The sequence below is a fragment of the Carlito syrichta genome, unplaced genomic scaffold (assembly GCF_000164805.1).
Source record: "Carlito syrichta isolate Samal-C Ts95f unplaced genomic scaffold, Tarsius_syrichta-2.0.1 Scaffold316252, whole genome shotgun sequence".
NCBI classification, from domain to species: Eukaryota; Metazoa; Chordata; class Mammalia; order Primates; family Tarsiidae; genus Carlito; species Carlito syrichta.
The window spans coordinates 71,290-93,340 of NW_007260348.1; the positions used below are offsets into that span (position 1 = coordinate 71,290).

Sequence of the window (22,051 nt, forward strand, 5' to 3'; positions counted from 1 at the left end):
TTAATCGAGAAAAAAAAACTTTTTAAGTTACCTCTCGAAGTGCTTCAGCATAAGAGCTCATGTCTGTTAGGATAACCAATACGTGCTTCTCACACTGGTAAGCCAGAAATTCAGCTGTGGTAAGAGCCAGGCGAGGAGTGATAATTCGCTCAATACTGAAAGGGAACATCACTCAATTGAAAGGCCAAAAACAAAATGATTCAGGAAAGAATAGTACAGTTTCCCTTTAAAGTTTTACATAAACTGAGGAGAGCAAAGTAATTCTTACTTTAAAGGTTCTTAAGTAAGGTAGTTGTCTTATAAAAGCCCCAGGATTTCTCAGAGCTACACTGTTTCTCAAACCCGGGATAAGGGAAAGGAGGCGAGGAAAGGAGTGAGAGAAGAAATGGAAGCCAGATTTATCCGGTAAGAAGTGTCTGGCCTCTTTGAAAAAAGCAAGAAAAAGAATAAGAAGGAAAAAACATTTACTGAGCATAAATTGAGTGCGAGGCAATTTATATGTGTGATCTTATTTAATATGCAGAACCCACTGAGACAAATATGACTTTGTCCCACTTCATGAGCTTCAGAGCTTAAGTAATTTGCCCAGTGCTCATAAGCACCAAGAAGTAGAGCTGATTTAAATGCAAGATGTCCTTGTTCCTGGGCCTGCACACTTCCAGTATTATATTTTGCCTCCCTAGTCGTAAGTAACATTTTTGATCCTGAGTCTGGGCGAACAGAAAGAAATAGCTCTGTTTACTTACGTTGGATCATTAGCCAAGTTCAAAAAGAGGCAGACATTGTCCATTGAGCCATTTTCTTCAAAGTCAGATTTGAAGAACCGGGCAGTTTCCATGTTTACCTAAATAATAATAACTTCATCAGTGCTGAGAGAATGAAAATCCTTAATGTTTCTGATCAAGGCCAAGCGACAAATCCGAATTCTTCCTTCTTTTAAAGTCTCAAGTACCCAAAAAACTTTCACAACAGACAACAGAATAAATAGCCTGCTTGGGGGACAAATTAAACTAAAAAAATTTAATTCTTAAATTTCAAATTAGTCAAATGCTAAATTTTAATCCTTTGGCCAAAAAATGCTAAGTTGCAAACTGTCTACCTAGAGATAAATTCAATTATGTACAGTTTACTGCATTGCTCTAATAACACAAGCAAAATGATCTAAGTCACACTAAAACAAACAAAAAACTTATACTTACACCCATAGCAGCAAACACAATTGCAAAATTTTCCTCACTGTAGTCCACTACATCTTTGGATTTCTTTACCAAACCAGCCTGGCGACAGATTTGAGCTGCAATCTGATGAGGATTGTAAAAGAATCGAGTTGTAATCGAAATAATATTTCTACAATGAAATAACTTTTATCCTAAACTTCTTGGAATTGTCATCATAAATGTAACTTGGATATCTTAGGGGACTTACTCAACAGAATTACTTTGTGCTTTTTGCAAAGATATGCAAGGGTAGACAAGAAGACAAATGCATGAACAAAGATTCAAGGTAATTGGATTATACTAATAGTAACACTCATTTACTTTACAAACCCTTTATTTGGTTTCCCAAGAACAGTGACGCACTTAGAAATTCTTCCCTGTTAAATTTCACACCAAACCAATCCCAGTTCTCACCTCATTGTGTGGTAACCCAGCAGCAGAGAAGATAGGAATTTTCTGTCCCCTAGCAATACTGTTCATGCCATCTATGGCCGAAATGCCAGTCTGAATCATCTCCTCCGGGTAGATTCGACATTGAGGATTGATTGGCTGACCTAATGCATTTCCAAAAGAGAAAATTTTAGTATGCTGACACATTATTCATGAATGAAAGTAGAAATCAAATCAAATTAAAAGTATCAGAAGACCAGAACTGTATAAAGCAATTCTTTCTACTCTTAACAAATATCACAAAAATCACTCTCTGGCAAAGGTACAAAACAGACTATCTCCCCAAAACACCGAAATCCATCTACAGCCCCTACCCATGATATCAAGGAAGTCTTCAGCCAGTACAACGGGACCCCTGTCGATGGGTTTTCCTGATCCATTGAATACCCGACCTGGAAAACAGTCACAAGATAGTATAAAGTAGACACTGACTTTCAAATTTCTGAAATTTTAAAAAAACCTTATGAACATATGTTCAAAAGGAAACAAATCTCTGCTCAGAATGAGTAACAATATCTATTTACCAAGCATGTCTTCAGACACTGGTGTTCGGAGAATATCCCCAGTAAACTCACAGGACGTTTTCTTAGCATCTATACCTGAAGTACCTTCAAATACCTATCAAGAAAATAATTATTCAGAAAGATAAAAGAAATTTCTACCATGGGCACTGAAATTTTGTCTGTTGAACAGCCCTTATAAAGTACAATAAATGTACACTATTTTTAATATAATGAACAAAGAAATCTTCATTGAGCCACATTGTCAACTTTTAGGCCCGGGGTCATGCCTGCAGGTCAAAATTGATGAGCAACCTACAAAAATGACTTTTTGTTTTGTTTTGTTCTTTTACATTTTTAAAGTTTTGTTTTGTTTTTTTAAATACAAAGGAGAGCCGGGCTCGGTGGCTCAGCCTGTAATCCTGTGCCTTCGGGAGGCTGAGGTGAGTGGATTGCCTGAGCCCGCGGGTACGAGACCTGCCTGAGCAGCGAGACCTCATCTCTACAATAAATCAAAAAATCAGCCGGGCGTGGTAGCACATGCCTGTAATTCCGGCTACTGGGAAGGCTGAGGCAGAAGGATCGCCAGAGCCCAGCAGGTCGAGGCTGCGGTGGCCAGCAGGTCGAGGCTGCGGTGGCCGGGAGCGCCCACTGCACTCCAGTCTGGGCGACAGAGTGAGACTCCAACTCAAAAGGATATGGAAGAAACTTAGGTGGCCCCACGAAACCTGAAAACTTTGGTCTTTTACAGAAATTTTGCCAACTTCTGCTCTAGACTTTTAGAGAGCATATTATTTGAGAAAACTGCCATTTCCATGCTGTTGTAACATTAAAAACTAGGAACTATAAAAGACAATTTAAAGAAACAGTATCAGATATCATTTTGGCTTCATCCTGTAATCAGTGAGTTCTCATCTGTCTCCTTTTTTGTGCCTGTTTCATTTTACCCATTTAAAAAAAAAAAAAAGCAATTCTACCAGCAGAGCTATTGGACTAGAATGATCTAGGTGACACACCGAGCTAGAAAACAGGCAATAGCCTGCAGCCAGCAATCAACCTCTAAGGGCAAAAATGATCTTTAGGAAAAAACAAGCAGTGTTTGCAATCAGAAAATAGTTCAACTGGCAGGTTTTGAAAGTGAAGCTTACCTGAACCACTGCTTTGGAACCACTAACTTCTAGAACTTGCCCACTTCTCTTCGTGCCATCTGGTAATGTCAAGTGAACAATCTCAGCATATCTGGGAAACTAAACAGGAAAAAACAAAGGACCAATAAGCCCCCACATGACTCTAATGCTGTCTCCACTAGAACGTGTCTGCATGGACAATCCCCCACGTTCCACACACACAGGTTTAAGCTTAGAGTTTGCAATGTCCTCCTGTAGCTTAACCTTACAGCACATATCACTGACACATATACTGGCAAACACAGCATAAGGGACAGAGAGAAGTGTCTCAAATCCACGAAAACATGGCAATTAAAATTACTGCTTTTCCTCTATGTGCATGTTAAAGTTCTGAGGCTTTAGAAAGGTATAAAAATTACAAGTAACCATGCTCCCACCACTTAGAACTGATGTTTGCTTTCAGAGTTGTGTGTATAATCATCTGTGTGCTGGGCGTGTGGAGGACAGAGAAAAAGAACATGTTCCTAAATAATATTAGGTTGACGCATAAGTTTGTAGCGTTTGTTTTGGCATGGCAACAATGCAGTGCTGGAAATTTGTTTATCATTTGTCATGTCATTTGGAGTGAGAACGCCGTGTTTGTGAATATGCCTTATTATTTTGTGATCTTAAGAAAGTAGTGCTGTTTGTGGGCTAAAGAAGATGGAGTGTCCAGTGGGAGAAAAAAATGAACACCTTTGGCACATTCTTCAGTTTAATGGGGGAATAAAGGCAGCGGAGGCAGCTCGGAACACGTGTGCCATGTACAAGGAGAATGTCATCAAGGAAACCATGGCAAGAAAATTGTTTTTTCATTTCAAAGAGGGCCACTTTGACCTGAGTGGTTCTCCATGTTCAGGAGGACCATTTAAATACTTTTTTTTTTTGAAAGCAGGATTTATTGAGAGGACAGAAAACCTCCCACAGTGGGAGGGGACCCAAGAGGGTTGTCCCATTTAAACGCTTTAATCCATGATGATCCACATCAGTCAACCTGAGAACTGGCCAATGTGACAAACTGCGACCATCATGGGACATTTGCATTCCATGGGCAAGCAAAAAACGCCACAAATTTATGCATCAACCCAATAATTACTATAATGATAAAATAATGCTTAACTTTAGACAGGTTTTCCTCTAATCCATTTTTACTATTTTAAAATACTTATCTCCAAAATACATAAGCTTAGTGTTTTATTTACATAAATGGCAACATAAATATATCTTTTTTTTTCTGAGTTGGAGTCTCACTGTCGCCCAGACTGGAGTGCAGTGGCATGCTCCCGGCCACTGCAGCCTCGACCTGCTGGGCTCCGGCGATCCTTCCGCCTCAGCCTTCCAAGTAGCTGGAACCACAGGCACGCACTACCACACCCAGCTAATTTTTTTGATTTATTGTAGAGATGAGGTCTTGCCAAGTTGCCCAGGTGGGTCTCGAACCCACGGGCTCAGGCAATTCACTCACCTCAGCCTTCCAAAGCGCGGGATTACAGGCTGAGCCACCGAGCCCGGCCCATAAATATATCTTTATGCAATTTGGCTTTTTTTTTTTTACTAGACTTTATGCTAGATGCATAGATGCATCACTATTTCGTGTGATGTGAAAAAAAAAACCCTGCCAATTAAACTATGATGCACCACTGACTGTAAGACCCTAGGATTGAGAGATGTTAAAAAGTCAATGAGTATCTTAAAATTCATGTTAGAAGGGAACAGATAGTTAACATAAAATCAAATAACTATACCACATTTTATTAAGCTCTTCTACCAAAAACGTTCAAGGTTGTTCTAGATTCACACTAGCACAAAAATGTTACCAAGAATGTGTGCCAATGTTTCCTGAGATATTTGGTGGGCTACGTACAGGCTATGACCATCTTCTGCAAAATTAACTCTGCAAAGGAACTGTATTAATTTCTCATCTCTTTAGTAGTTCCAGAAAGTATCCTTTCCCTCCATCATTGCCAATCTTAAGTTTTTAAATTTAGTTTTTGCCATTTTGATAAAGTAAAAAAAAAAAAATGACATCTTTTTTAGTTTGCATTTTTCCAGACTTCTAACATTGAGCATCTTTATTGAGCATGTTCATTATTGGCCATTATTCATTTCTGTTGTTACTAACAAGGCAAACTTCATTTCCTATAACTTGTTTATTAATATCTTTTCCTCACTTATCTCTTTTCTTATTCATTTTTAGGAGTTTTTTAGATTCTGAATATTAATCCTTTTGTAAATATCTTCTCCTAATCTGCTTCTTATCTTTTAATTTTGTTTATGCTCTCTTATCATACAAGATTTTTAAACCTTTTTATGTAATAAATGAATTGTGGACCTTTATGATGTACCTTTTTTAGGAAAGCCTTTCAGCCTGAAGTCATAAGAACTCTATGTTGCCCACTAATAGGCTTATGTTTCATTTTCTTTAAAAATTTTGATTTACTTTTGGTATAATTTTATTTTTATTCTTTTCTTTATCTCTTTTTATGTGGGAAACAAACTGCTCCAAAAATATTCTAAGTAGTCTTCCATGCCATTTCATGATGCCACGACATTTGTAATGTCAAATTTACCAAGTCAAAGTCAAATTCTCACGTATGAAGACAATTGATTTTTCACTGACATACTTGCTTATTCCTGAACCAAATCTTCATTTTTAATTACCCTACCTCTGGGGAGAGTCAACATCTTTACTATTTTGAATCTTGTCTTTCATGAACATGAAACCTTCACTTATTTTAGGTCTTCTATTCTTCAAACAGTTTTAAAGTTTTCTGCAAATAGTGTTCTGGCATACAGAACACTAAAAAGTTTTCTCTAGAATGATTCTATATCCATTGCCCTGTTTTATACCATTGTTTTTAACATATTGTCACTGAATGACTGGGATGGTATTCTGTTTAATCATACCATCAAGAAATGACGATGGTTGTTCCTGTTCTTTTCTAAGACCTTTAAGACCTTTATACCCTAATTTCTTTTCCCCACAGCATTGGCTAAGTTTTAAGCTCAAACACGAACAGTGAGAGTGACAAGCATTCTTATCTTACTCTTGACTGTGATGTTGTGATATAGTAAAATGTACACTTGGTCTTCATCCCTAGCCCTGATCAGAGCTCCCAAAGCAACGCAACTTCCTAAGTGATAGCAACCAAGGTGAAAGGAGCGTCTTTCAGCTGTACCTGAGTAGATGCTACGTGTGGACTTCTAGAAAGCCTCTAAGGGGGTGGGGGGAGCTAGCTGCCAGGAGAACCAATCTAACCATGTGATTAGAGAGCTGGGAACTTCAGCCCCTTTCCCTGACCTCCGGGGGAGAGACTAGAAATTCACTCCATCACCATTGGCTAGAGATTCGATAAATCATGTTTAGCTAATAAAGTCTCCATAAATATGCTAACAGAAGGGGTTTCAAGAATATCCAAGCTGAAGCACCCACGTGCTGGGAGGGTGTCCAACTCTAGCCCCATAGGACAGAAGTACCTGTGCTGGGACCCTTCAGGATCTCACCCTACATATCTCTTCAAATGACTATTCATTTGTATCCTTAGATATGGCCTTATTAATAAGTCACTAATAGCAAGTAAACTGTTTTCCGGAGTTCTGTGAGCTATTCTAGCTAATTATTGAACATGAGAAGGAATTTGCAGCCAACTCAAATGGTAGCTGTGTGTATGCTGGGGACTTATCACTTTCAACTGGCATCTGCAGTGGAGGGCAGTCTTAGGGGATGAAGTGTTAGAACGGAGTTAAACTGTAGGACACCCAATAGATGTTTGCTGAAGAACTGAATTTTAGGGAGGGAAAATCCCACACATCTGGTGACAGAAGTGAAGCCCATACTGAGAAGAGTAGTAGAGAGGACACCGGAGTTTCCCTTTCACTGATTTAAATGAGAGCGCTTCCAGAGTCTCCTAAGGGCGTTGTTTACCATAGGTTGTGGTGGATACTCATCAAAAGGTTAAAAGTTTGCTCTGTCCCTTATTTTCTAAGAGGCTTTTAAAAAAATTAAATGAATAATTTTATCAGATATTTTTTCTGTATTTATTGAGAAAAGCACAGACATTTTCTAGTTAAATTCATGAATGTGCTGAATTATACTGATAGATTTTCTAATATCAAATCATCTTTACAGCACCGGGATAAATTCTATTTTTGTTTTTTTTTTTACATAGATACTTTTGCTAACATCTAATATGTGAATGCATTTTATTAAGAATTTTGGAATCTGTGTTTATAAGTGAGAATAGCTGTACCATTCTTTTCTACTACCCCCCTTTGGTTCTGAAATCAAAGACTGCTAACTTCTTAAAAAGAGTTAGTAGGCTGGGCTCGGTGGCTCATACTGTAACCCTGCGCTTTGGGAGGCTGAGGTGAGTGGATAGCCTGAGCCCGTGGGTTCGAGACCCGCTTGGGCAACTTGGCAAGGCCTCATCTCTACAAAAAAAAAAAAAAAAAAATTAGCCGGGTGTGGTAGTGCACGCCTGTAGTTCCAGCTACTTGGAAGGCTGAGGCGGAAGGATTGCCGGAGCCCAGCAGGTCGAGGCTGTGGTGGCCGGGAGTGGCCACTGCACTCTAGTCTGGGCGACAGAGTGAGACTCCAACTCAAAAAAAAGAGTTGGTAGCAGTGCTTTAGTTTCTATTATGATATAATTTACATGAGATCACCTGTTCCTTGATCCCATGTACAAATTTTAAGTTAAAAACAAAAGCCAAAAATTAAAAACCACCACCAAGAAACACTCTAAATCTCATGGTCTAAACTCACTTTTCTACAACTACATAAAATTTATTTAGCAGTCTTTCCTCACCTAGAGCTATAGCCCAAAGTAACATTCAATGTAACTTTTTTAGCTCTCTTTAAGTGACTTCCTCAGAGACGTTTTCCAAGTCCTTCCCATTTCTGTCTCTCACCTCACCTTTCCCCACACTTACTAATTCTTTTCCCTTTTTTTGAGTTGGAGTCTCACTCCGTCGCCCAGGCTGGAGTGCAGTGGCATACTCACGGCCACCCCCGTGTCAACCTGCTGGGCTCCAGAGAACCTTCCACCTCAGTCTTCCAAGTAGCTGGAACTACAGGTGCACCCTACCATGCCCGGCTAATTTTTTTTTTTTTTTTTGAGTTGGAGTCTCACTCTGTTGCCCGGACTGGAGTGGGCCACTGCAGCCTCGACCCGCTGGGCTCCGGCGATCCTTCTGCCTCAGTCTTCCAAGTAGCTGGAACTACAGGCGCGCGCTACCACACCTGGCTGATTTTTGATTTATTGTAGAGATGAGGTCTCGCCAAGTTGCCCAGGAGGGTCTCAAACCCGTGGGTTCAGGCAATCCACTCACCTCAGCCTCCCAAAGCGCGGGATTACAGGTTGAGCCACCGAGCCCGGCCTGGCTAATTTTTTGTTTGATTTTATTGTAGTGACTGACAAGGTCTCGCCAAGTTGCCTGGGCTGGTCTCAAACCAGTGGGCTCAGGCAATCCACTTGCCTCAGCCTTCCAAAGTGCTGGGATTACAGACTGAGCCACCAAGTCTGCTCCACACTTATTAATTCTACATTAATTCACACTTATTAAATAAACTCCACACTTATTAATTCTACAGTATTTATACTGTATCCACTTCTCCACTGTACGGTTTGCACTGGGGAAGGCCCACTCTCATTGTTCACCACTATAATTTCTGCATTGTGGTCAGCATTTAACACAATTGAAACATAAATTTGAGCTGCTTTTCAATAAAACACTACTAATAAAAAAACTTCCTATTTTTGAACTGAGCCAAAAATTTATTCAACAAAAAATACAGAAAAATAAAAGATACACAAAAACAAATCTTCCTAATATTCTCCTCAAAAATAGAGGTGTAGGCACTATTTTACAAAACGTTAATGACATCTGCCTAAACCTTGCTCAACCTGAGCTGAATATACTGAGGCTTTGAATCAATCTGGAGCCTAGTATGAAACTGGTCAGGAAATAAGCTTGCTAGGTTTAATCTTGAGGTTAATTTGTACAAGTATCTTGTCTTACACAAAAGATACCATCTTAGAGATACAGCCGAAGAGTCAATGCACTCTGCCCTTTAAGAAAATGCTTCTCAACATATTTTCTGCTTCCAGACGGTTTACACGGCAAGTGCACAGCCATCATTAACCTCTCTCAACAAACTAGTAATTGTGTGCCTCTACCCCGACCCAGCCCAATAACCAATGTAAAATTACTGTTCTAGAGGGCATATTATATAAATTACTTTCTTGGAAAATATTTTGATCACACAGCTCAGGCAAAAGCTTAGCCCAGGGTATCCAATTATAGACTGTATTCTCTGCCTTTCTTTCTAAGATAATAATAATTGTTTACAATTCTTATGTATAAGCCTGGCTGAAAAACAAAAAGACCAAAACAACAACAAAAAACCAATACATGTAACTAAAAGGGCCTTTACAAAAACAGTAGGTTTTACTTTAAGGTTTCAGCCACTATTGAAAGAATCTGTTCTTATACCTTCATTATTTCAATACCAATGTCAAGCCCTCAAAGATAAAGTAACATTGTTTATTCACTCAAGAGTATGAGAGGGGACCCCCAAAAATGAAATTTATTTATAAAAAATTGTGTATTTAGTCTTACACGTTTAAACTTCAGTCAACCTCAAAGTCTCTCCATTTGATGCAATACACTTATTGAGATGCTTTTTCCACTGCTGAAAACCATTTTTGAACTCATCAATTTTGATGCCTTTTCGCACTTCTGCCATTTTTTTGGTTTGTTTGTTTCACCTAATCCGCATCAGCAAAACGTTTCCCTTTGAGGACATTTTTCATCCAGGGAAACAAGAAAAAAGTCGCTCAGGATGAGAGGGGTGAACAGGGAGGGGAGGGCACTGGGGTCGTGCCATTTTTAGTCAAAAACTGCCGAACACTCAGCATGGGATGGGCAAGTGCGCTTGTAAATTACCCACTGACAAGGGATTCAAGGCCACAAACAGAATCCATGGCAAATCCAGTATTGGAATACAATCCTCAGACTTTGGCTTAAAACCCTTGTCTCCTACATGGCACTGACATTTAGTCCAAAGAATCGCTTAAAAATCCCAACAAAAATGTTCAAGTATACTAAACAGGACTTAATGCCACATCTTTAACTGCATACAATCAGACCATAACAGACAGTGGTATTACCTTAACATGATCTAGGATCACTAGAGGACCATTGACTCCTGATACTGTCTTGTACGCTGGAAAGAAACACACAAGAGTCAGCTTTAGTCAAATAGCACAAAAGCCTAAATTACCTGCCTGGCATTACAAAAAACTTCTCTCTACTGTATCATACCTATTATATTATGGAACCTTTAAACAGCTGCAACACTTTTTAATGAATTAAAAAAAACTTGTCTTTGCCTACACAGTGTTCCATAATCTACCCTCAACCAACCAAACCTGTTTGAATCCTTGCTTTAAGTCATTGTTCTAAGGACCAGGATACAAAAACAAGGCACAGACTTTGCTCACTCCCAAAAGTTCACAGGCTTCTGTGGGGAAAGGGAGTTAGAATGTGATGAGATAAGGGCTCTAACCAACCTGCAGAGGGTTTCTGGGAATACAGCAAAAAACAGATTAAGGGTTTCTACCTCAGAGAAAAAGAAAACACTTTATGGGGAGGTGGCATTTAACAAAGTAGATGAGGAAGGGAAAGGGAACCCTTAATGTCAAGCAGGAGTGACAAAACTCACAAAGGAAATCTGAGAAACAGCCTGTAAGGTAAAAAACCTCAATTACAGGGCATCATCAAAACTAGGGGAAAGAGCTTTTGAAGGAGGAAGTGGGCAATGTAAAGAAAGGGCAGAGGTCAAATAAGATAAGGAAAGCATCCTTTAGAAAAAAGTCAAATGCTACTGCCAGGTTAGAGATTGATATCTTCCACTGCCAAGCATGCTCTAGGTATGAACTACTAGTTTACTTTGCAAGTACTATCCAAATATATCCCTCATTTACACCTATCACACCTGCATGGCAAGCGTAAATTAGGAATAAAACAGGTCGGGGAGAGTAAATCTAACAGACAACTTCAGAATCAACTAAATTTCATAAGCAGAACAGCTGGAAAAATACATCAAACACATTTTTGAAGAAAACTTATTACCAGGTTTATAATAATTTACATGAAGCTGTCAACCAATGGGGAATTTTTTACTTGATTTCTTTTGGGGTTGTATAATGAGCTTGGAGAGATGCTTGGCACACATGTGGACTCCCAAGAATGAGGAAACCATTTAATAACCAGTCTGTCCACTCAGGGGGCTTCGGAATTTAAATCACGATTCCTTTAGCCTAAGGCCAGGATGCAGGTGCTCTGGTGCAAATGTTGGGGCAGAGCAAGCAAGCACTACCAGGAGCTTCCAACTTTCTTTCTTTTTTTTTAGTTGGATTCTCACTCTGTCACCCAGCCTGGAGTACAGTGGCATGCTCCCAGCCACCGCAGCCTTGACCTGCTGGGCTCCAGCAACCCTTCCGCCTCAGCCTTCCAAGTAGCTGGAACTACAGGCGCGTGCTACCACGACTGGCTAATTTTTGATTTATTGTAAGATGAGGTCTTGCCAAGTTACCCAGGTGGGTCTTGAACCCACGGGCTCACGCAATTCACTTACCCTGGCCTCCCAAAGCACTGGGATTACCGGCTGATTCCAACTTTCATACCAACAAGACACATAAATCTAGACATCAAATCTTTACTTGAATACACCAGTAACTGCACTGTACCTGTCTCAACAGAGACTCTCCAGCCCCAACTGAAATGTTTTCTTTTATTTTTCACTTCAGATAAAAATCAAGTCACAAGTTTAAAAAGTAAGTTATCTGGACAGATGATCATGCAAAAGGATTGAACATTCCCCTTCAATTACCAGAAAGACCCCATCTGCCACATTTTCCGCTACTTTTATGAAAACTCTCCCCATTGTTTAGCTTGTTTTCCTGAAACTCCGTCAGTCTTCAGAAATATAGAAATACAAAAATGTAAACCTTTTCAAAACCTTTCCCTAAACAGCTGGGGTGAAGGAGGGAATCTAGTTGTGAGATTTATAAGAAACCGTTTTGAATAAAATGTAACATCAATAAAATCCTTCAGGTTCTTAAAATTCTCTACTTTTTCAACAAGATTGTACCTCCTTTGAATGTCTAATCTCTTCAGCAACGATGTTTCAGAACCTCATGTTTAAAATCTAAGTTCATTCCAAACTATGAAATTTTGCCAGTCACGAGCAAAATCATGACCAAGAAAAAGAAACACTAGTCACAGCTTTTCCAGGAAATGGTGAATCAAGCTGACTTCAAATACAGAAGACATGATTCTACTTCATTCAGAGACTCTACATTTGAAACAACATACATAGCCTAAAACAGCTAGAAGCAACCCTGCAAGTTAACTGATTAATGCCAACACACATCTAATAAAAACTTGTTGGGAATTCTCATTTAATCTCCAACACAGACCTATGAGTTAATTATTATTCTTCCAAGTTTTAGAAGATAAAAATTCTCAGTGATATTAAGTAACTTGTCCAAGAATCTGAACCAATATAGTTTGGCCCCAGAGTCACTTATTCTTTAATTCTGCAGCCCTAAATTCTAAAATTGAACTGGTCCGTTTTTGGTGCTATAGTACATTCTTGTGTTTACTGCAAGAGTTACAAAGCAACACCATCCAAAATAATTGAACAAATCTGCAATTTTGGCTACGAAAAATTAGTTTTTACTGTTTAATGCACTAAGCAGTATTTCCCTTTGTATCTACATTTTGTCACTACTGTAAAACAATCCTTCTCCAGTGGAGTCATAGCCACTGGAAGACTTTAAGCAGAGAATTATTTATCTGATGGAGGTGTTCCAGCAGTTTTCCCATATTGGAAATCATGAAAAACATGAGGAGACTGAAGAGACCACTTCAAATACAAATCAGAGGTTAAGCATGCTTGGTTTAAATTCAATTGACATATAAAAACTAAGCTAATAAGTATTATAATCTAAGCTAAATTAAAATGCTACCCAACTTTATATTTGGAGAGTGCTTTTTACAGAGCATCTTCAAGAGGCTGAGTTCATCTTCACAAAACATTGTGAGATAGGTGCTATAGTTCTGAATATTCCCTCCAAAATTCTGAAACACGTTGAAACTTAATTCCCAATGAGGCACCATTGACAGGTAAGGACTTTAAGAGGTGACTGAGTCATGAGGGCTGTTTTTATGAATGGATTAATCTATTCATGGACCAATGGATTATCATGGGAAGGTAACAGATGGTTTTATAAGAAAAAGGGGCCAGGTACAGTGGCGCACTCCTGCAAACCCAGTAGTCTGGGAGGCTGAGGCGGGAGGATCGCTTGAGCCCAGGAGTTTGAGACCAGCCCAGGCAACACAGTGAGACCTTGTCTCTACAAAACAAAAACAAAAAAATAGCCGGGTACAATGGTGTGCGCTTGTGGTTCTATTACTTGGAAAGCTGAAGCAGAAGGGAGCCCAGGAAGTTGAGGCTACTGTGACCCGTGACCCGTGCCTCACTCCAGCCTGTGCCACAGAGTGAGACTCTGTTAGCATACTCAGCCTCCTCACCATGTGAACCATCAGAAAGAAGGCTCTCATCAGATGCAGCCCACCTTGACTTCTCAGCCTCCAGAACTGCAAGAAATAAATTCCTTCTCTTTTTAAAGCAAAAGAAAACAGACTAACATGGGAGGCAAAGGGGATACCCCCTCAATTTACACTTAAGGAAACTAGGGTCCTGATAAGTTTGGTTTTAAATGGGGGAGCTAGGCTTACAACTGTTTTGCTTTTCTTTAACTCTAAGGTAGGTACTCTATGACCCTATAATATTTCTGACTTTAGTCCCCAGTATAATTTAAGAATATGGAAGCCAGGCTCGGTGGCTCAGCCTGTAATCCCGTGCTTTGGGAGGCTGAGGTGGGTGAATTTGCCTGAGCCCACGGGTTCGAGACCCGCCTGGGCAGCTTCATGAGACCTCATCTCTACAATAAATAAAAAAAATTAGCCGGGCGTGGTAGTGGGCGCCTGTAGTTCCAGCTACTTGGAAGGCTGAGGCTGAAGGATCCCGGAGCCCAGCAGATCGAGGCTGCGGTGGCCAGGAGCGTGCCACTGCACTCCAGTCTGGGCAACAGAGTGAGACTCCAACTCAAAAAAAAAAAAGAATATGGAGATCACACAGTGGACTACAAGTAGATACCAAACACAACTTACATAAAAACTGTAACTTTTCCATGGGCCCAAAACTATTTGCAAAGAAAACTGAGTGAGAAAATGATACCAAATACTATCTTTTCTACCTCCTTCAACAGTATTTATCCAGCCTTCCTCACCATTGCCATTAACAGCCCAAAGCAGAGTTATCAGTTCAGAGAACAGCTGTCAAAGGCATTAAGTTGCTCTTCAGAAAAGGCAAAACCCTTTTTACAAATTACATAAATATCTATAATTACCAAAATAATGACCACTCTTCTTTGAAAAATTTCCAAATGAATAAGCACTTGAGTCCACAAGTGGGTGTACAGGGGATAATCATGAACTTCTGACAACTCAGTAGATTCATGCTTACACTATATACTTGACACATTTTATATCCAAAAGTCTTATCTTCAATTCTGGACAATCAAGCCAACAATAAATATTTATGGAATGATATTCAAAAACCAAAATCTACACAGATTTTAAGGAGTACATATTTTGTCAGATGACATCCTCTTCCTGCTGTAGGAAACAGATTGTTCAACACTATTAACACCACTTAATGGTTGTGAAATATTCAAAGAGAAAATTCTACAGCCATTGCACAATCAGAGCCCTAATCTTTTAACCTCCACCTTATAAGTAAAATAAAAACCCACAGCAATCATCTTCTGTAGTGCAAGAAGAGTGGAAACCCACACCCTGAGCAGTGCGCACCTGAGGAATAGGTTCTAGAAGAAAGCAAGATTTATTTATTTGACTTTTTGCTGGGGTTAGTTCTGCTTTATGCTGCAAGAAACTTAAGGTTGGCTGATCTAGGGTCTCAAAAAAAATGGAGATCACAGGAATCCAAAATATTTAGTAGCCAAATGCTCTATATATTTTACAGAACTTTTTCTTTTACAAGAATATCAAGTTTTCATTCCTTGTGACTTTGGAAAGTCAACTAAAGTGCTCAAGATTATTTCCTAACTTCAAGCCTGAATATCTTGTTTCCATTTCTCATCAACAGTCCTATACCCTGAAGTTGTTTTTAAACAGAACCTAATTTGTACAGTGGAACTGTCAATATTACTTCAGTCTTTCATTCAAAGAGTACACATTAAATAATTGTAATTACATATCACCTTAGATGGCATCTTCAATCTTTAATTACAAAAATTAGGAGGTTAATCAACATTTATTCAGAAGCAATTAAAACTGTTAACAAGAGTAAAAAATGCAGCAAAATAGGAGATATTCAAATGCAGTTGTTAGCCTAAGTATGATATCATTTATGTTTTTTCAAAATAACACAGATATATATGGGAAATTCAACCAAGTATTTCAACTTCCTACTCTGATTCCATCCATGTTAAGAATCTATCCACGCAACTACTAGATCAAGGAGTTTAAATGCAAGTTATACAACAATTACAAGACACCTTTTATGTGTCAGGTACTGTGCTGGGCACTGAGGATACAAAAAGGATCTCTAGCTTCTAACGTTTCATTTGAAGCACTATGCTGCAACACTTTTGTCAGGAATAATTTTTTTTTCTTTTTTTTTGAGTTGGAGTCTCACTCTGTCACTCAGACTGGAGTGCAGTGGCCACTCCTGGCCACTGCAGCCTTGACCTGCAGGGCTCTGGTGATCCTTCCGCCTCAGTCTTCCAAGTAGCTGGAACTACAGGCGCGCGCTACCTCAACCAGTTAATTTTTGATTTATTGTAGAGATGAGGTCTTGCCAAGCTGCCCAGGCGGGTCTCGAACCCGCGGGCTTAGGCAATCCACTCACATCGGCCTCCCAAAGTGCTGGGATTATAGGCTGAGCCACCGAGCCCGGCCAGGAATAATTTCATATGAAGAAATTCCTCAGCCACTGGCTAAGTAGACACAGAACATAGAAAAATCATACTCACCTCTCTTAGGGAGTTGAGTACTTAGGGAGGGAGTACTCCTTAATCATGGAGTACTCTTTAAGCGGTATCATTTCAGTTGAAATTCCCTGACTTGACATTGATTTTTTTTTTTTTTTTTTGAGTTGGAGTGTCACTCTGTCACCCAGACTGGAGTGCAGTGGCTGCTCCCGGCCACTGCAGCCTCAACCTGCTGGGCCCCGGCGATCCTCAGCCTTCCAAGGAGCTGGAACTACAGGCACGGGATACCACACCCGGCTAATTTTTTTTTTTTTTTGTAGAGATGAGGTCTCGCCAAGTTGCCCAGGCGGGTCTCGAAGCCACGAGCTCAGGCAATCCACTCACCTCAGCCTCCCAAAGCACGGGATTACAGGTTGAGCCACCGAGCCCGGCTGAATGATTATTTAGGTGGTAACTTACTCAACCCTCACAACCTCTTTTTCTAGAGGCACCACTAGTGTCTGTCTGTTTTGCCCAAGGAAAAGCAAAGCCTACAAATGTAATGCATAAAACAGAGTTTGTAATTCTTAGGAATAAAGTGACTGGCAAGGATTAGATAAGAATGCAGCATCTGTCAATTTCCTGAAGCATCTACTTCAGCTCCTATAAACCCCCAACAGGCATTCTCCAATCAAACGATTCCCAGTGTAAAAGGCACATCTCAGCAATCCACAGTTTCAAATGTGTTCTCCTTCTTCCTCACACTGCAGAGCTATCACATGACCCAGTGACAGATCAGGATGTGGATTAGTCAGGCTTGAGATTGCCCAGACTAAAAACCCTTCATCTGAAATTCTTTTTAACCAACAAGTCACCCACAAACACACACGCTGGCAATTAACCAGTGCAAATGCAGTCTCACCACCTGGGGGAACATCAGGTGCTGCTCCAAGCATTTTTTAAAAAAGTCTATTTCCAGGGCTGTGAAAAGGTTTGATGCTACACAACTGTATTCTTTAGTAATCAAGAACGATTTCTTTTGGAACTGCTGAGCTGTCTACTTACACCTGGCTTATTAAGGCCTTTTTTGGAATCACAACAACACTGAAACAAGCCGATGCATATATGCTCTATATGGATAAAACTGCTTGGTTTCCCCGAAGAACCTTGCACTCAACCAAGTTTGGTTTCATTTGGTCAGCAAAGGAAGAGGCGACGGCAGAAACAGGCCCTGCCTGAATTTTAAAACCTGGGTTTTTAGTTCCCGATCTGTCAACAACGAGGTGTCTTGAAGCCTGGAGGGTCCTATCCCTCCCAGAACCTCAGGCTTCTCACCTGTAAAACGAGAGGGCTGGACTAGATGACCCGCAGGGTACTTTTCAGCTCCAGCGTTCTCTGATACCTAGGTGTCCTCCTGTGGAGCAGCCCCTCCACCGAACAACAAGCCACATCTCCCTCTGGCTGCCGGCCTGACCTCCATCCACCAAAGGCCTGACCACGTCAGCGAGGGCACTGCACCGTCCGCTCCGAGCAGGAGCTTAACACCAGCCCTGCGGTCCTCTCCAGTGGGAGGAAATGGGAAGGGGCGTTCCCTCGACCCCCAGGCATCCAGACGAAGTCAGGGGAAGAGTAAGATCGGAACGATAAGAAGTTAGAGACAGGAAGCAAGTGCCGGAGACGGCTCCAGCCCGCGGAAGCTGGGAAGGGTAGGGCAACAGCCAGGAGCCCACCAACCCTAGGAAAAAGTTCCCCCTGGCGCGCCTGCCCTCGGCCCACCTCAAGGAAACAGAAGGTGCACGCAAATCTCCCTCTCAAGAGACACAGGTGGGTCAGCGTCGAGGAGCACGCGGGAGAGGAAAAACAAACCCCACCCCTACCTGCAGGCTAGGCAGGTGAATGAGAGCAAGGGGCTAGGCTAAGGAGCAAAGACCATCGGACGCGTCTCGCTCTCTGATACTCACTGAGGCGAGGCTGGGAGAGGTAGTTCCGACTAACTGCCAGCGCCTGCTCCCGAGCTCCCGCCACCGGCCCACCGGTGGGCACCGGCAGCTCGGGCGCGGCCCCGTTCAGGATCCCCCGCATCGCCCGCAGCGCCATCTTGTCTCCTCCGTCCCGACTGGCCCAGCCGCAGCCCCGCGCACGCGCAGATATACCGGGACGGCCCACGCGCCCCGCTCCGCCCATGCGCGCTGCGGAGCCCGGACCCCGCTCCGCCCCCTTCGTGGCGCTCCGTCCCCGGCCTCGTGACTCGGGCTCCGCGCGGGCGGGGCTGGGCGCCCACAGAGAGAGGAGCTGACCAGCGTGCTGGGCGGTTGGGCGCAGGGCCGGGGAGACGCAACGGGGAAGAGAGAGGCGGGATTGCAGGGTGGAAGAGAAGAAATGGAAAAAAAAGAGACGCGCTTGAAGGGAGGAAGGCAAACACATACAAATAAAGATCAACTGAGGTCCGTTTTCAGTGGTCTTTCACGGCGTCGGATGGAGAAGACTCAAGCTAAAAAAACACGTTGAAAAACAGAAGGAATGGAAATCCTATTCCAGTAACTATTTATGTAGGAAATGCAGCGGGCCGTCGTTTATTTCGTTTACTATCTTCCTACCCAATTCATTAGCTCATATATTCATTCAGCAAACCTATTTTGGCTTGTTTGGGGATGTAGGTAGCTGTGTGAAAGACAAACGGGAACAGATTTGAAAACTATTTAAGGGTTGGAGCTCATGTAGAATGACTAGCTCACTGTGGAAGGTGACAGCCCAGGCTTGAGGGCTGAAATATTGAATTGATGTGCCGTTTCCAGAATCAAGGATGGAGAAAGCAGAGAATAACTTTACTGGTGCCGGTGGAGGAAAGGAAAGACTATTCTGTTCTGGGATCTGTTGAATAAAGTTTCTTTATGAAATATTCAGAATGTGGTTTCTATTCGACGGTATGTACATTTTCACAGAGAAGATACCTGGGCTGCACTGAGATAAGATTTGTGACTTATCGCCATATTGGTGAAATGGAAATAAAGGAGAAAAACTAGAAGTGTGTGGAGCGTGGGTAGATGCTGAAGAACAACTTTTAAGGGATCACAGAGTTAGGGGATGAGCAAAGGAGGGGGAATCCTGCAATCAAACTTGGAAGGATATTAGAGAAGGGGGAGACCTGGAGCAGGTGTCCCAGAGTTCAAAAGTAGAGGAAATGTTAAGGAAGGGCTAGTGCCAAAAACTGAAGAGAAGGGAAGTAGTAAGAACACCACAAGTCTCAGTTGTATTTGGCCATCAGAAGATCGTTGTGTTGCGGTGGGGAGATAGATGCTTGATGAACAAAATTAAACTTTTCTACATAAGGAAAAATTTTAGGGTTTGATGGACTGTATGTAATGGTCATATCTTACAAATGAAGTGAACACTACTCAGTTAAAGTCTACTCTGGGTGCATCTCTTTTCCATGCACTTTGGAATAAATGCCCACGGCCCTTTTGAACCACAGCACTGCAGTAAGCATTCTTTAATTATGGGTGCGATTGAGCATCATTCAGTGTGTTGTATAATTAAAGAAAAGAAAGGAAAATAAAATGAGATTCCATTTTGTTTTAATTAATGAGATTTACTACAGTTTTAAAGTTTAATGTCCAAAGTTGTCAAGAATAAAAGTAAATAGGAATTGTAATACTTTATTGCTATGAACATCATTGGTATATTTAGAAGAGCAATTTGGTGGTTTCACACTCAAATATTTCTGTGCTAGGAACTTATCCTTACCCCCCCCCAAAAAATATATATATATATACACACACATACAATATTTTCAATATATATGATACATTATATCGTATATATTATATAATATATTATCTATGTACATATACACACAGATATTCACTGAAACATTTTTGTCATAGCAAAAACTTAGAAATAATGTGAATGCCCATTCATAAGTTATAGCCTATCCAGTTAAAGATATTTCTCAACCTTTCAAAAATAATTCAGTGCCTTAAGCATGGAGATAAAAACAAAAACCTCTCAGACACATTATTAAATAAGAAGTGAAAAGCAATTGCAAAATGCTATATAGAATAAATTAATTCATGAACTTAAATATAATATACATTAGGTGAAAGTATAATAATCTTTCTATGTAGCTCCAATCCTTTAACATGTGTTTGTACTATGTTTCCTTAATAATTAAGAAATTCAAATGGAAACAAGCATAGGATTCTACTATATCTGTTAAATTAGGAAAATTAGCCAAGTAATTCTTGTTTTTAGTGTTGGCAGGAAAAGGTGCTAATAGTTGCATCAACACATTTCTGGTGGCTTTAAATTAACCAATCCTTCTGGAGAGCAACCTGGTATGGGTTAGGGATCATGAACTTGTTCATTCAGCTTGATTCAATATTTTGGTTCAGTAATCTCAATGATGGGATTATTTTTAAGAAGAAATATGTTTATTGCTTGTTATGTGGCAATACTAATCATCAAAATGAAAATGAAATAGACCTCAATATTTAATTATAGTGAACAACAATTCTATATTTAATGAATATTGGCATAAGTTTGCTATATAGCTAGTAAAATATAAGCAAATGTAACTATTTATGTAAAATAATATTGAGTGAAAAGAACTGAACATGTATATAGACAAATTGCAATAATGTTAAATGTTTGTACATTGATAAAAGTCGGAAGTGATTGTGTAGTGACATAAATAATTGATGCTGCAATTTGGAGAGGGAATCTTTTTCTCCTCTGAAATATACATGAAATATCCAAAAGTCATATACAGTCACACAGAGAGAATCACCTTGGGGGGCAGTGCATAGTCTTGTGGGTAAGAGGTGTGAACTTTGGAACCAGATAGACTAACTAAAGTCCTGAGCTTATTAGTTTTATGAACGTGAACAAAATTTGTTCTGTTTAGGTCTCATTTTTCTCATTTTCAAAATGAGAACAATAATATCTTCTACATAAAATTATTGTAAGCATTAAAAGAGATCAAGAATGCAAAGTATTTGGCAAGTAGCAAAAGCCATAAATGTGTCGAATAATATTATTATTGCATACTTTGATTTATTGGTTGATAAAAAATGTCTATGTTAATTATTATGTGTCAGGCTCTTTTCTAAGAGCTAAATGGCATATCTTCTTGACTAGCTGACTAGTTTGTATTAAGCAAGGACTATATTTTATAATTTTCTTGTGACATCACTCTAAAGTGCCTAGTATGGTAACTTGCACATAAGTATTTAATAAATATCTATTAGATGAATGAAATTGTTGAGTCATATATTTTATGAAAAAAAGAGGGATGAAAACATGTTGCTTCTTTCCTAAGAATGAACAATTGTCCACCAATCTTATTCCTCCATACAGAGGGTTTTTCCCTCCTGGGGAATAGTCTTATCCTACTGAGATAACTTATTATTGTCCTCCTCTTATTTGTCGCGATCCTATCCTTACTTTACTCTCAAGAAATGCAAGAATCCAAGGAATCCCCCAGCAGTAGGGAATGTGGTCAGAACACAAGACTCAGAGTCACCAGCCCAGTGTCAGTGCTGTCACAATGTGACCTTGGGTGAGTCCTCAATCCCTTCTGCCTCCGTCCATGCTTGAAAAGATTTCATATCACGTCCAGTTCTCAAGGATTTTAAAGAGACTTACAGAAATCAACA

The 22,051-nt window shown here is 40.3% G+C and overlaps 1 protein-coding gene across 1 annotated transcript in view; it reads right to left on the reverse strand.

Moving 5' to 3' along the window:
• The window catches only part of ATP6V1B2 (ATPase H+ transporting V1 subunit B2), a 29,586-nt gene extending 11,011 nt beyond the window's left edge, over window positions 1–18,575 (reverse strand). Inside the window, exons 1-9 of the mRNA XM_008073989.1 lie at window positions 18,359–18,575; window positions 10,503–10,558; window positions 3,316–3,414; window positions 2,192–2,285; window positions 1,982–2,059; window positions 1,632–1,771; window positions 1,200–1,301; window positions 747–844; window positions 32–155 (exon numbers count right to left, since the gene is read on the reverse strand). Of these exons, the coding sequence (XP_008072180.1) occupies window positions 32–155; window positions 747–844; window positions 1,200–1,301; window positions 1,632–1,771; window positions 1,982–2,059; window positions 2,192–2,285; window positions 3,316–3,414; window positions 10,503–10,558; window positions 18,359–18,494 (927 nt within the window). The 5' untranslated portion in view covers window positions 18,495–18,575. The remainder of the gene's footprint in view (window positions 1–31; window positions 156–746; window positions 845–1,199; window positions 1,302–1,631; window positions 1,772–1,981; window positions 2,060–2,191; window positions 2,286–3,315; window positions 3,415–10,502; window positions 10,559–18,358) is intronic.
• Between the last annotated feature and the right edge of the window lie 3,476 nt (window positions 18,576–22,051).